Source organism: Pelophylax lessonae (assembly GCF_965119305.1).
Source record: "Pelophylax lessonae genome assembly, chromosome: 4".
NCBI classification, from domain to species: domain Eukaryota; kingdom Metazoa; phylum Chordata; class Amphibia; order Anura; family Ranidae; genus Pelophylax; species Pelophylax lessonae.
Window position 1 is genome coordinate 355,711,123 of NC_138771.1, and position 14,267 is coordinate 355,725,389.

The following is a 14,267-nucleotide window of genomic DNA, read 5'->3' on the forward strand; positions in this document are numbered from 1 at the left end:
AGCGCCACAGAATCTTCCTATACCTTCCCTGATTGAGCCATATCTTCACATTTCATTTCACACACACCCCTCCCAGACACTGCAGCTGACAGTAATAAGCTTTTAGCAACACAGGTAGTGCTGGCAACCAGGCGTGGCCATGTGCTGATTGACCAGCTACAATAGGGATTGCCACTTCCCTGCAATATTTTCTCATCCCACTGCAGTACAAGCAGATGCAGCCCACATGAGTAGCAACTCTGCTTTGACATTAGCAGTGCAGCATTGTTGCCACACCGATACAAAGATGCTGCATTAGGTAGACACAGGTGGGATTTAACGAGGCACAAAAAGATCCCAAGCTCTCCTTACTGACCAGTCTGCGACCAGCCAAATTGACTTGTCCAACAGTATGCGTTTATAAACGGGTTTAGTTGCACACATCTGCAAATACATGTGTAAAGCCCCGTACACACGTACCAAATGTCGGCCGAACGATCGGCCGTCTTTTGTCCGGTGCTGTCCTGTCGGTTGAAAAGTGCTAAAGACCGCACACGAATTTTGTCGGCCAACAACAGCCGACTGCAGAAGTGATTTAATGTGATGGTTAACTTTCCCTGTGTTTTTTTTCTTCTCTGAGCATGCCCAGTCTTTCTCATCTGTTTGTCAGCCGAAATTCTGTACTGACTGGCGAACAATCGGCCGTTCTGTAGTTGGCCAACAAAAATTTTAATGCCTGCACACCAGATTCTGTTCGGCCGAAAAGTCGCAGTCGGTTGTCGGAAGCATCATACTAACAAGCCGACAATCGTCCGATCGGTCGGTGGCCGAATATTTACGGCCGACAATCGCTACGTGTGTACGGGGCTTTAGGCACAGAGCCCCGACAAGGCACCCTATTATCTGTGGTCCTAACTCTAAATTCAGTGAGTCTCCAACAATGGAAGCACATGCATTTAGATGGACAGGTGGTAGTGGATGTAAAAAAAACGGGATACATTTTGACGTGACAACTGATGAACTGAACGGGACCGTATGTGTGAAAGGGGCCTTAATGGTTTTTCATCTCAATGCATTTTATGCATTAAGGTGAAAGACCTTCTATTCCTCCTCAGACCCCCCTTTTTTTTTTTTTTTTTGGCTAATCCGATCCAGCGACGTGTACGACAGCCGCTGTCTCCCTCCTCATTGGGCAGATTGATAGCCAATGGCTTCCACTGCTGTCAGTTAAATGCTGTGACACAGCAGTGGGCCTCGGGAGTGAGCACACACGGGTTCCCCCTGCCGAAGAGGAGGGGCATAAAGAGCCTGTCGGAGGACCCCAGAACAAGACCTGGGCTGCTGTGTGCAAAACCATTTCACAAAGCAGGTAAGTATACCATCTTTTTTATTTTAATAAAAAAAAAAGGCTTTAGTGCCGGTTCACACACATGCGATGCTGGAACCCTGTGAACCCACTGCGATTTCCCACATCGAACTTGACACCTAGGCAGTTCACACTGCCATATGCGAATCGCTGGGGTTGTCAATACAAAGTTAACGACCCCCCCCAGATCCGTTCGCATATCGCAGTGCGAACTGTCCGGACATGAATCGGATTGCATCGGTGTGAACACCGATGGTGCGGAACAAAAAAGGGTTCTGTGCGACTTTGGTCCGAATGTGACGTAAATTCAGGCATACAATCTGTATGGCTGAATTTGCAATGCACAGACATCGCATGTGATTTGCATAGCAGTGTCTGACATCGCATATGTGGGACTGGCACTCAATGTCACTTTAAGTGCTGAAGTAGTTAATACAGCATAGAGGCTGATGGACTAGATGAGATGCCAAAATCTTTGATCCTGAGAAAGTTCTGATGGCATCTAATCTGGCCACAATGCTCCAATGTTTAAGAATTTATTCTGTAGCAGAGCCATGAAATGACAGAGCTGAAGCTTGTGGTTGCCTGGGAACACCGCTGATCCCAGGATGCTTTTTTTCCTAATCAAGCTAGTTGGATAAGCTGCATATTCACTAGATCATTTGGGAAGCTCAAATATCTTTTGGCATAGTTCGCCCCCCCTTTTTAAATCCTGTTTTACAGACCAATCTGCAAACGAGCAGCCTAAAATATCTCAACACAAGCAAGTGAGAGCGTAATTCTAGAAAAAACAAATGCAGCTGTGCTGAGAGGAACATTCTTTCAAACGCCAAGAACTCGGGTTCTAGGAACATAAAGGTGCTACAATCTAGCTATTGAGGCATATCAAACTGGGGCTCGATGTGTCTTTCATGTATATGTACTTCTCATCCTCTCCTAGCTTCTGGTTGTTTGTATGTTTAAACAAGAGCACATCTCAAGTATTTATGCTTCTGACCTGGTGTCACTGGTGTAAACTGGTATGATGATTTAATTGTACATCGGCTTTAAGAATGCATAGGAATGGAAGTAGTAAGACATTGGCTATATAGGCCTTGGGGATGAGCTCAGGCGTGTTCGGATCCTAGTCCAAACCCACCTGAGCTATCCCGCCAGAAAGCCGTCACTGCAGACTGCCAACTAGAAGTGAACAAGGCATTTCCCACCCACAGCTGCGTGTATATGTGTGGCTGCGAGGTGAGGAACGCCTTGGCCGTATATGACTGCCAGTCTGCAGTGACCGCATCCTAACAGGATAGCTCAGGTGGGTTCAGACGAGGGTCACTTGCGCTCATCCCTGAGGCCCTTCACAGTTAGACAACTTTCGGGGTCTTGTTTATTTTCAGGTTTGGAATGTTGTTTTCCCCTTCAAAAGCCACACAATTTAGATACTGGATTTTTATTCCTACAGGTCTGCGTGCATAGCAGGGTCATCACTTTGGTCTCTTTGACATCTTTGCACTTTACCCTCTTGGCGCCTGCGCCTCCCAGCCCTTTAAGAGGTTTGGGATGCCGGGAGGCCGGTCAGGGTTTAGGATCATGTGACCGCCATCATTGGCTGTCACAGCGGTCACATGATCAGAAAACCTCCTATTGCAAGTAGCAATCGGGAGGTTTCCATTAGCTTCCGATATCTGTGCCGGGAGCATGCAGGGCGTGTACTCTCGGCACAGCTGTATTTACACTAATTCACGCAAATATGCGGCTGCTCGGCGCAAAGGCACAACCGCTGTTTTTTTTTTATATAGCAACCTTGTCAGTAAAAAAAAAAAAAAAACCCAAATGGCCAACTGTAATACAAAAGTGTGAATATTTTAATGTTTACTGTTCCTGCTGTCTGTCACCAGAACAGCATTCCTTTCAAGAGAAAACCTAAGCTGAAGTGTGCTGGGAAATTGACACATTCAAAGGTGTCAATCTCATTGATCCCCTTGTAGCACTCTACGTCATTTTTGTGTCCCAATACTCAATGGCCTCTTCTGCAAAACTCCACATTTTTGTGTCCCAGTAATAAAGCTTTTGACTCTCCCAGCTGCCATCAACTGAGGATTTCTTTTTACAGTTTGGTGCAGGCAGCACGAAAGGTAAGTATTCACTCTTCTCTGGAAAGGAAATCTGAACTATAAGCATTGGAAAATGAAATCTGAACACTCTTTTCACACCTTTTTATTAAAATTACAACTCTTTTATACTGTTCTATAATGTAAAGCCCAGTTGAACCTATATTCTAGGTTCATCAAACAAAAGGTGTAGTAAGTGCTTCATATGTTTAATGGGAATTGATTGTGGCAGCCTTTGTTTTATAGTAAAAAAAAAAAAAAAAAAAAAAAAAAAAAATATATATATATATATATATATATATATATATATATATATATATATATATATATATATATATATATATATATATAATATATAATTCCATTTAAATCTAAATCCCGCTTTCTAGTTTTGGTTGCAGTGTGTGTCCCCCTATGTTGATATTTGTCATGGTGACCTCTGTTTTACTGGGACTAAAAGTGAGGAAAATCCCCAGATTTTTAGTTGGAGCTGAAACCCGAATAATGCCCCATTCACACTTGTGTAACCTGAAAGTCACGGGACTTTGACGCGACTTGAAGCAATGCCTGTGTAATCTTGAGGTCTATGAACCTCAATCGAACCAAAGTAGCGCAGGGACCACTTTGAAGTCGCACAAATATGAGTGGTACTTATTGGAAATCATGAGGTACAACTTGTCATGAGATTTTGCAGTCCCAAGTCGCAGGACAAGTCTCACAATTGCAAATGGGGCCTAAAGGAAACCTCCTATCAATGTGGGTTTTGGTGACATCGGTTTTAACGGGGCATGTCTCTCACTTTGGAGAGATTTTTCCTGTTTTCTCTGGTGTTTACAGGAGTTAAAGAAAATCTTATTGGACATAAAATCCCGGCAGAAGAGATTGTAAAGGTAAAACCTTAAAAAAAAAAAATGTACTAATCTGCTCTGTGCAATGGTTTTGCACAGAGCAGTGCCTCAATCCTCCTCCTTGTATCTCTCTGCTTGTGCTCCTGGCTCCTCCCCCCCTCTGGACTGCCCACATAGCCAGCCACTTGCTATGGGGGCTCTCATGCAGACTTGCTCCCAAGCCACGCTATCTGTGTCCATTGACCCACTTAGTGCGGCTTGGCCCCACCCTCTGCTCCCTTCTCACATGCTGTGATTGAGAGCAACAGGAGCTAATGGCTACCCCTGCTTTCTCTATGCCAGTGAGGAGAGAGCGATACGTGGTGCTGCTCTTGTGTAAGTATAAGCAGGAGCTGCACACAGAAGGTTTTTTACCTTAATGCATACAATGCATTAAGGTAAAAAAAAACCTTCTGCCCCTATTAATGTTTAGTACTAAGCAGAGTGAGCAGAGATAAGCTGCAGGTTAACATTGCTCTGAATATTGGATTTGTAAGGTTGGTTAGCAAAAGTTCCTCCATGGAGGCCTGATGTTGGCAGACAAACCATATATTAGTACATTTTAACCATAACTATATTTTTTGTGAAATCTCATTTGATGCAGGCTGTTCCACTTTCTTTAGAGTAAAGACTACCTGCTCCTTTTTCCTCCCCATATGTACTGTAGATCTGCACTTACAAGCAATGCACAGTAACGTTGATGTGGAAATGAGTCATGCATGTGTTAAAATGTTAAGAGGTGTAACATGACATGCTTTCATCAGAGATGGGTTTCCTTTTAATAGAGGGTTGTCAGAGGAACATGTACATAAATGATCTCTAAATAGAAAATGGATACGTAATAGATATTGATTTTGTTTTAGTGTTGCAATATAAATAAAGAGCGTTCAAGAAAATAGAAAAGTGGGTTTCATATTAGGGAACTCTTAAGTACTGTAGTATTGTGGATGAGGAAGGAGACATACCTAAAATATTTAAAACCTGGAAGTAGATCAGTTTTTAAAGTCCATCACCTCTGTATAACAAATACTTTTTTTCTTTTCATTTTCAATATTTTTGATTTATTGAAATAGAATATACAGGCAGTTGGATAACCACAGTACTGATTTATATTGTACAGAAACATGACCTAGTATCCCATTACATTAGAATTATAGCAAAGATCTACAATGTAAGAAGTGCCTGTAAGTATCTGACAACTGCGTGAAAAAATCTGAAATACTGTGAATCAGAACAGCCAGGAATTGATGGGTGTTTTGGAGAGCGGGACAAAGAAGGGGCAGAAAGGGGTGCCTTGGAGCCAAGGTGCGTTATGTCAAAGTGTATCAACATTACTGGATGGCCAAAGTCTACTGGTAGAAAGTGTGTAATCTACAGGTCCTAGATTTTTATTTTATTTTTTTTAATTGGGCATTGTGTCAAAGTTTCACCATCATTTTTACATTGGAGGAAGTCCAGTAAAGACTATTTTTTACTCTGACTACAATATTTTTTTATTTATTTATTTTATTTTTTCCGTAACAATCATGAAACTAAACAATTACCGTATGTTGGGCAAAAAAAGAAATGCAGACATTGCTGTGGTCAGGACTATGTAGTACACAGCTCAGTTTACAGTCCGTTAGCATTTGACATGTATCTATACTCTAGGGCCGCTTTCACACCAGTGCACTGATCAGGTCTGCCTGCCTGTTTTTCATGCGGACCCGATCGGACCACCCATTGTTCTTAACCACTTAAGCCCCGGAAGATTTTACCCCCTTCCTGACCAGGGCCTATTTTGCGATTCGGCACTGTGTGACTTTAACGGACAATTGCGCGGTCGTGCGACGCTGTAACTAAACTAATTTGACATCCTTTTTTTCCCACAGAGCTTTCTTTTGGTGATATTTGATCACCTGTGCGTTTTTTTTTTTTTTTTTATCATGCGCTATAAACTAAAAAAGAGCGTCAATTTTGCAAAAATAACAATATTTCTCTATCGCTCATTGACAGACGTAGTCCTCGGTGATACAGCACCTTCGGGTTATGTTGCCTCCACAGGAGTAGGACTAGACAGGAAATAAAATGCTCTGGCCACACCCTAGGGGCAGTCCCAGAGGGTATATCCTCTCTCTCTCTGCCTCAGCAAATCAGTTTTTTTCTGTCTAGTCAGGAGTAAGGACCTAGATACCTTGCTGGGATCTTCGGTCCTGGCAGGATTTTTTTCTTAGAAAAGACTTTTTTTTAAGACAGCTTTTTTTCTCCAGTGTTCCTGTGAGATCTTCAAGCAAGAAAGCTGAACTGGGCGACGGGCTGGATGTTGAGATCCAGTGGTCACCCCAGTTCAGCCTACGAGCACGTGCAGGCCATAGCTCCGCGCTGGGTCGGCCGCGACATAGTCCCACTGGACGGGGACTGACCCTGCGAGTTAAACGTCTCGCTGAAACGCCAAAGACCATGAGTCACGGCGCCCGTATTGGTCGACAGCCCTCCTACCTCGGTGGAAAGGGGTACTGTCAGGAGTTGGCGCCCGCCTGGTTCCGGTATGGTGAGTAGTATGTTCCCCCTTTCCCCCTGACGGGTCTTGTGGTGAACGCGGGCCCCTCTCTGTAATGGTAAGGATGGGTTCCCCTCTTTTTTGCAGGCCGCAATTTGAGGAGACCGGTGGTCTACCTCGAGGGTTTTTTTCTGTTTGAAAATTTTTTTGTTGAGTCTCATCATTAAGGATGAGCATTGTAAACTTCTAGTTGGCACCGGTTGGGCCTTCTAGATTTGGATTTGATTTCCATTTTCCCACCCCTCATTTGTGATACTGCTCTGGGACTTCCCGAAGGTGCTGTATCACCGAGGACTACGTCTGTCAATGAGCGATAGAGAAAAATGGATTTTTGTAAAATCTTACCGTAAAATCCTTTTCTCTTAGCTCATCGACAGACGTAGTCCCCGCCCCTCTGTTTTTTTGAGTTGGGTTGGGTTAAATTCTCTAAAGACTGCTTTTATGACATAACTGATTTGCTGAGGCAGAGAGAGAGAGGATATAACCTCTGGGACTGCCCCTAGGGTGTGGCCAGAGCATTTTATTTCCTGTCTAGTCCTACTCCTGTGGAGGCAACATAACCCGAAGGTGCTGTATCACCGAGGACTACGTCTGTCAATGAGCTAAGAGAAAAGGATTTTACGGTAAGATTTTACAAAAATCAATTTTTTTCACATTTTTTTTTTATATGAAATTCCCCCCAAAAAAATGTAAAAATCTAAATTTTTTAACATTTTCGGCCAATTTGTTTTATGCTACCTATGTTTGGTAAAAAAAAATCGCAAAAAGCGTATTTTGATTGGTTTGCGCAAAAGTAGTTATCGCGTTTACTAAGGGAAAGATTTTTGTTTTTTAAACGAGTAATGGCGGCGATCTGCCTCTTTTTTTTTTTTTTTTTTTTTTTTGCGGGACTGCGGCGGACAGATCGGACCCTTGACTGACATTTTTGACACTTTTGGGGTTACCAGTGACATACATATGCACTGTTACTGTAAAAATGACACTGGCAGTGAAGGAGTTAACTGTATTTGAGAGGGAGGGGTTAAGTGTGTCCTAGGGGCGAGTTTCTGTGATTGGCTGTGGCTACTAGTGTGAAGCCCCGTACACACACACAGATCGTCGTCATACAAATGTTCGTCTTTTCTCCCCGGGATGTCGGTGTCTGTTGAAAAGTGCAAAGACAGCACAAGGACAGCACAAGAATTTTGTCCGCAGACTTCAGCTGACTGCAGAAGTGATGTCATGTAATGGTTAACTTTCCCTGTGTTTTTTATTTTCTGAGCATGCCCAGTCTTGCAAATCTGCGGTCTGTCGGCTGATTTCTGTACTGACAGGCGAACAATCGTCCGTTCTGGTGTCCGCAGACAAAAATTTTCATGTTTGCAAGAAAGACTCTTGTCCGCGGATTGTGTGCAGACAGCTGTCGGAGGCACCATACTAACACGCGTACAATCGGCAGATCTTTCGTCCGCCGACGTTTGTATGACGACGATCTGTGTGTGTGTACGGGGCTTAAGAACAGAGATCAACGGTCCTACATAGTAGAACCATCTGATCTCCATTCTTACAAAGGGAAGAATGACAGGCGGCTTTGTTTACATCAGCCGCCTGCCTTTCTTCCGGTGTAACGGACGATCGCGAGTGCCCGGCGGACATGGGGGGGGGGGGGGGTCCGTGTCCGCGCGGGAGCGCGCCTCCGGCAGCGCTCGCTCCCTGGAGCCTCACAGGCTAGCAAAGTAGTACTAAGTCGCTTTGCCTGTGAGGGGCTGACCGCCGCAGTAAATAGTCGTGCGGCGGTCGGCAAGCGGTTAATGAAGTGGCGAATGTCAGTGGACATGCGTCTGCTGGCATCTAATACAGTCTGCTAAAAACAGGCGGACGGGGATACTTTTGCCAGCGGATCAGATGACAGTCAGTTGGAAATGGACATGCAGTCCATTTCCATCCGACTCCAATATAGAGAACAGCAGGCTGTGTCCGCTCTGCATATTGTAGTGGACATGAGCCTGTCATCCTTCTGCTCAGCGGAGATTTCCCACTGTGCAAGCGTCTCCATTGGACTAACTTATTCCACCCCATGTGGAAGGGGCCTTAACGTTGTTTATATTTTTCTGAACAATGTGAGGAAAGTTTAGAAACCCCTGTCGGGTTCTGCTGGGATCGGAGTCTGCATTAGAGAGATTCCCCTTACTTTCTGTTATGGCACAACCTTTTATGAGATGGGAAATAAAGAAAAATCTGCAGTAGGTAAAGGGACAACACAAAAAACTGACGGAGGTTCTAGCATTGCCCTACAATAAAAAAAATGTAAACCTTTTTTCTTCTGTCCGAGCTCTCTTAGAAAGATTTGCCATCACTTTCTATTCTGGGGACAATCCTCTTTTTTTACCTCACCGAAAGTGAAGAAATCTTTCCAATGGAGCCTCCAACTGTATGAAAACCTGAGAAGCTTTCTAATCCTTACCTATTTTACCTATAGATAGACATTTGTATGTCAGATGAGAAAACCAGGTGTTTGAGGTGCGTTAGAACTAGGCAATGGGGTCCAAAGCATTGCAAACCTCTTTTGCAAAGGTAAAACTAGACACTTGAGTATGATATGGGCAAGGTATAATAATTTTTATTTTATTATGGCTGTGAAATGCCATCAAAAAATCCTATGTCTTACAATAGTCTACTTGTGTATGTGTAGTAAATAATGAATGACAAGTGTTTGAGTGAGGAAGATAGGCATCTCTCTTTGTGTTGCGGCCAACAGACATTGTGAAGGAGAATTTATACCACTACTTGTAATATAAAAAATAGACCTATCCAATTTATCCATTTCCTTTAGATCTACCTATACCATGACCTAAAGGAGGAGATGCACTTGGCCTAATGTGATGAGCAAACATTGTCCACATACAGTGAATACAAGAAAATACTATGGGTTATATTTTGAAGAGTGTGCAGGAAATTGTGCCATGCAAAATTCCCATGATCTATAATAAAACTGGAAACTGAATCACACTGATGGAGATTTATTACTTTGCTCCTACAAATGAAAACAAAAAGAATAATGGTAGATATTTCTCAGAGGGTCTGACAGGTCTGGCAGCAAATTGTTTGTATATGGCCTTTCGCTGATGTGAAACTTAAGTTATTTCTTCCATAAGAGAGTACACACCGCAATAAACACATTTTTTAAAAAAAATAGTTTAGAGCTTCTGTGGAGTTTTTTGTTGGTTTCCCTGTTGAAGATTTCCCCTTATTTCCTCTTTAGGAAAAAGTCAAGGGAAATTTCCCCAACAAAAACTTTAAAAAGTTGTTGGGTGTCCTGGTCTTTTCCCACTTGAGGATTTGGGGAGAAGGAGGGACCTCCAAAAACTCTTAAGTGCTTTGGGTGTACATGGTATGCTCAGTGCTTGTTTTCCTGCCACAGCAGATATGTTGGGCAAAGTCAATGGGGCCTGTGCTATTTTGCTGGAGTGTAGAGTACAGACAGCAGCTGCTGTATAAATTGTAGTCAACCTACATTATAAACAATATCATTGTTAAAATGTATTATATGTCCAATTAAATGACCTCCAAAGTGGGGAAAAGGTTGTGTTTTTTTTTTAATACTGTTCCTATATAAATAATCCTTGGTTAATCCCAATTGGCTTTAGTTATTACCAACTTCTCCTTCTGTGTGCCCTTGGGTAATATTTCTAAGCTGATTGACATGTTTTAGTCTTCATTCTTCTACATTTTTTTTTTTTATTTTTATTTTTTTAATACATGATTACTTTTAGACCCCGTTCACACTGGGGCGACCTGTCAGACGACCTGGTCGTCTGACAAGTCGCCGTGGGTCGCCTGCCATAGAGAAGCTGTGGACCCGTTCTAATAGGATCGACACAAGTCGCTCCGACTTAGAAAAAGGGTCCTGAGCTTCTTTGGGGCGACCCGGAGCGACCTGCATTGCCTTCAATGATATGAAGTCCCTGCCGGCCGCTCCGAGGGCGCGGTGCGAGCTGCGCACCGCGACTTCACAGGTCGCCCGGCAAAGTCGGGTCGCCCCAGTGTGAACGGGGTCTTAGTGATGGCAATAATCACATGTTAGAAATCTGACATGCTGGTTGTACCCCAGTCGATTGATGACCTTGGTACAATCAGCCTGCCTGTACATGGATAAAATCTCGGCTAGTCCCTTCTGAACCGGCTGAGATTTGAACCATCTATGGCTGGCCTTATAAAGGTTCTAAAGTTTTGCTGAAAAATTGTTTGGTCAAAAAAGTATACTATATTTATAGGCGCTAAACTTATTACTCTAATGCCACTTTTAACATTAAATTATTTCTAACAAACAGAATAAATTTACTTTTAGAATTTGAAAATTTTTTTGCTATGAATCTATGTCCTCCAAATGACAACCTTTTCATATATCCCTGATCCCGAATAAGAAAGTATTTCGCACATACTGTATTTTGTAGCTGCTTGGAGGGTGGCGGGCCAGTCTATACACACACGTCCTGGGCCTGCTGTGTTTTGGCTTTTCAGTTGTGTGCACACTTTATGGATAAATCATGGCATATTGTGCTATTTTCAGATCAAAGAATATGAACCTGAAACTGCAGTACAGATTGTGCAATAGGGCTTGATGTAAATCAATGAATATTGTTTGGAAGAGAAAAATTGCAGGGTGACTTTTTAACCCATGCTGTTCATGTATTTATGTTTATACGTTAGGAAAGGAACTTGGTTTATTGCTAACAAAAGTAGCACGGTGTGTGCATGTAGAGTAAAAGTAATGTTTTAATATGACTTGGCTGTATGTAGGCCACAAAGTCAGAATTGGATCCCTTTTTCCTTGATTAGTAGTATGTCTGGAATGTAGAATCAAAACAAAATGGGGACTGACTCCTAAGGACACATCTGCCATGGCCCCTCTGCTCATCTCAGTAATAGTGCCTGAAGCAGATGGCACAGGTATTGCCACCAGTACTTCTAGCACAAATGTATATTAATGTGACAGTATGGGCCAACATCTGTATTTGTATATAGATAAACCACAAAGCTTGAACTATATAGGCCAGGGATCCTCAAAGTGCGGCCCTCCAGCTGTTGCGGAACTACACATCCCATGAGGCATTGTAAAACTCTGACATTCACAGACAAGACTAGGCATGATGGGAATTGTAGTTCCTGAACAACTGGAGGGCCATAGTTTGAAGACCCCTGATATAGGCCAAACATGAAGTCATCTTATTATACATTTTTATTATACAAAATATTTAAACACAAGGAAATTTCATAAAGGCAAGTATCATGGCACTTATACTTCTAGCACACACTTCTATAGATTTCGTCGCCTTTTATAGAGGTTTTACTGTATATAGATATAGAAAAGCGGTAACTTATTTAATGTTGGGGGACTGATATAATGTTGAAGATGGCAGAAGCCCCCTTTACCCTAAGCAGCCCTGTGTAGTAAAGGGCTGACTGTTGATCCCCACAGAACTCATTCTGAGTGAATGATTTGTGTACATGTGTCTGCGTTGGTTCCATGAAAAACATGCATAAATATATTAAGGCTCGTTTCACACTTGTGCGACCTTGTCCTGTGACTTTGGACTGCAAAGTCGCATAAGGGTCGTACCCCATGATTTCCAATGAGTACCATTCATATGTGTGAGACTTCAAAGTAGTCCCTGCACTACTTTGGTCCGACTTTGATGAGACTTGAGGTCCATAGACCTCAAGATTGCACAGTCATTGCTTCAAGTCGTGTGACTTTCAGGTTGTAAAAGTGTGAAAGGGCCTTATAGTACGCTTTGGCTTGGACTCCGTAGCATGTTAAAATGTTGTTCTTTCAATTTTGAAGTCTGTGGTTAAAAAATAAAATAAAATTAGCACAAGGTACATGACTTCCTATTAATTCCTGGTTTACATTTCATTTTTCATCGTCAATGTACCTACAGAACCACTCACTCTTCTGTGTAATGGGGGTCAACAGAACTGAGGGAGCTGTGATTTGCACTCGCCAAGAGTACCCAACTATGCCCACCTTTTCCACCCAGTTCTTCTTTTCAGAAGAGCTGTTACTACAGCTTCTACGATTGAAACACAATCTATGAATGGAGAATCTTTCAATCTACCCATTCATAGATCACATTTTATTCATAGAATCTTTAGTACTATAGTATGTATAGTAGGTTTTTTAAGTGTACAGGAATTTGCACGGTTGGATAAGTGAAGTGGATACCCACATAATTTTATTGAGTAAATTGGCCTTCTTTTGTCGCTCAAAGCTTTTCTGGCTTTTTCCATCTAGATGGCAGCGAGGGTGGGAGATCCTTTAATGAGAGTCCCAAAGTTTGCAGTGCTCTCCTACCATTCAGTCTTTCTACCTAGGTGCTTGCCCAAGAATATGCCAAAGTAATGAAAAGTGTAAAGACCTTCGGTGTGCCCTTTAGTCTAAATTGTACATTCCTATATACATTTTGTGAGTTGTAGGAGTTTGAGATAGTATTATCCCTTATTTTGGCTTCTCAACTTTGCAGCTTTAGGTTGAGAGTCCTAATCTGATATTTTTTTTTTCCCTGCTGATCCTTGTTCCCTGATTAGTAGTATGTCTGGAATGTAGCATATCAAAACAAAATGGGGGGTTACTTCTTAGGACACATCCACCAGTGCCCCCCTTGCATATCTCAGTAGCACGCTCTGTTTAACCCTGTGAGAACCAGCACAAATTGTAATTGTCTGTCTTTTTTTTTTTTTTTCTCTGGCAGAATGACGAAAAACGGAGCCTCGCACTGGGAGGCCATGTGGGTTTCGACAGTCTTCCGGATCAGCTTGTTAGTAAATCTGTCACCCAAGGCTTCTGCTTCAACATCCTCTGCGTGGGTAAGCTGCCTGTGGACTTAAAAATCCTTTATTTATGAAGATGCAAATAAAGGCGATCTAGTGAGAATGTTACTTTTTTAATTTTTTAAGGTAGCAGTACTTTTTGACTGCAATCGATCTTTCGATCTGAGAACTGTCCTTACAGATCCACACTGTTGTAAACAATTGTCCTGTCTGCATTAGAATAGTGAGAAGGAAATAATGAACTTCGTATCGGTTTGATTCATTGTATTCACTGCCAGTAGCCAAAAATGATGGTTTTATTTTTTTTTTTTTTTTGCATTGCACTTACATAAACAGTGGAGATCACAAAACGCTGGAAAAGGTTTGTCCACCTACTAACAGTAGTCACAAATAAAATGCACACCTTGATAGTCTACTAGGAGGTGTTAGTGTATGCAGACTTCCCACACTTGACACTGGTTTTCCGGCAGACAACGTATATATGAGCGGAGTGGGGCGCAAAGCTGACACTCCTTTTAGAGAGCTTTGTCTTCACTACACATCTCTGCATGGCAATGCTACTGAGGCATGCTGAAGGAGTGGCCAAA

At 42.5% G+C, this 14,267-nt stretch overlaps 1 protein-coding gene across 3 annotated transcripts in view; it reads left to right on the forward strand.

The window, feature by feature from the left end:
- Positions 1–14,267, forward strand: part of SEPTIN8 (septin 8) — a 192,197-nt gene that overhangs the window by 47,743 nt on the left and 130,187 nt on the right. For all 3 annotated transcript variants that reach the window (XM_082254249.1, XM_082254250.1, XM_082254251.1), the window contains exon 2: positions 13,602–13,716. In XM_082254249.1, the coding sequence (XP_082110375.1) occupies positions 13,602–13,716 (115 nt within the window). The remainder of the gene's footprint in view (positions 1–13,601; positions 13,717–14,267) is intronic.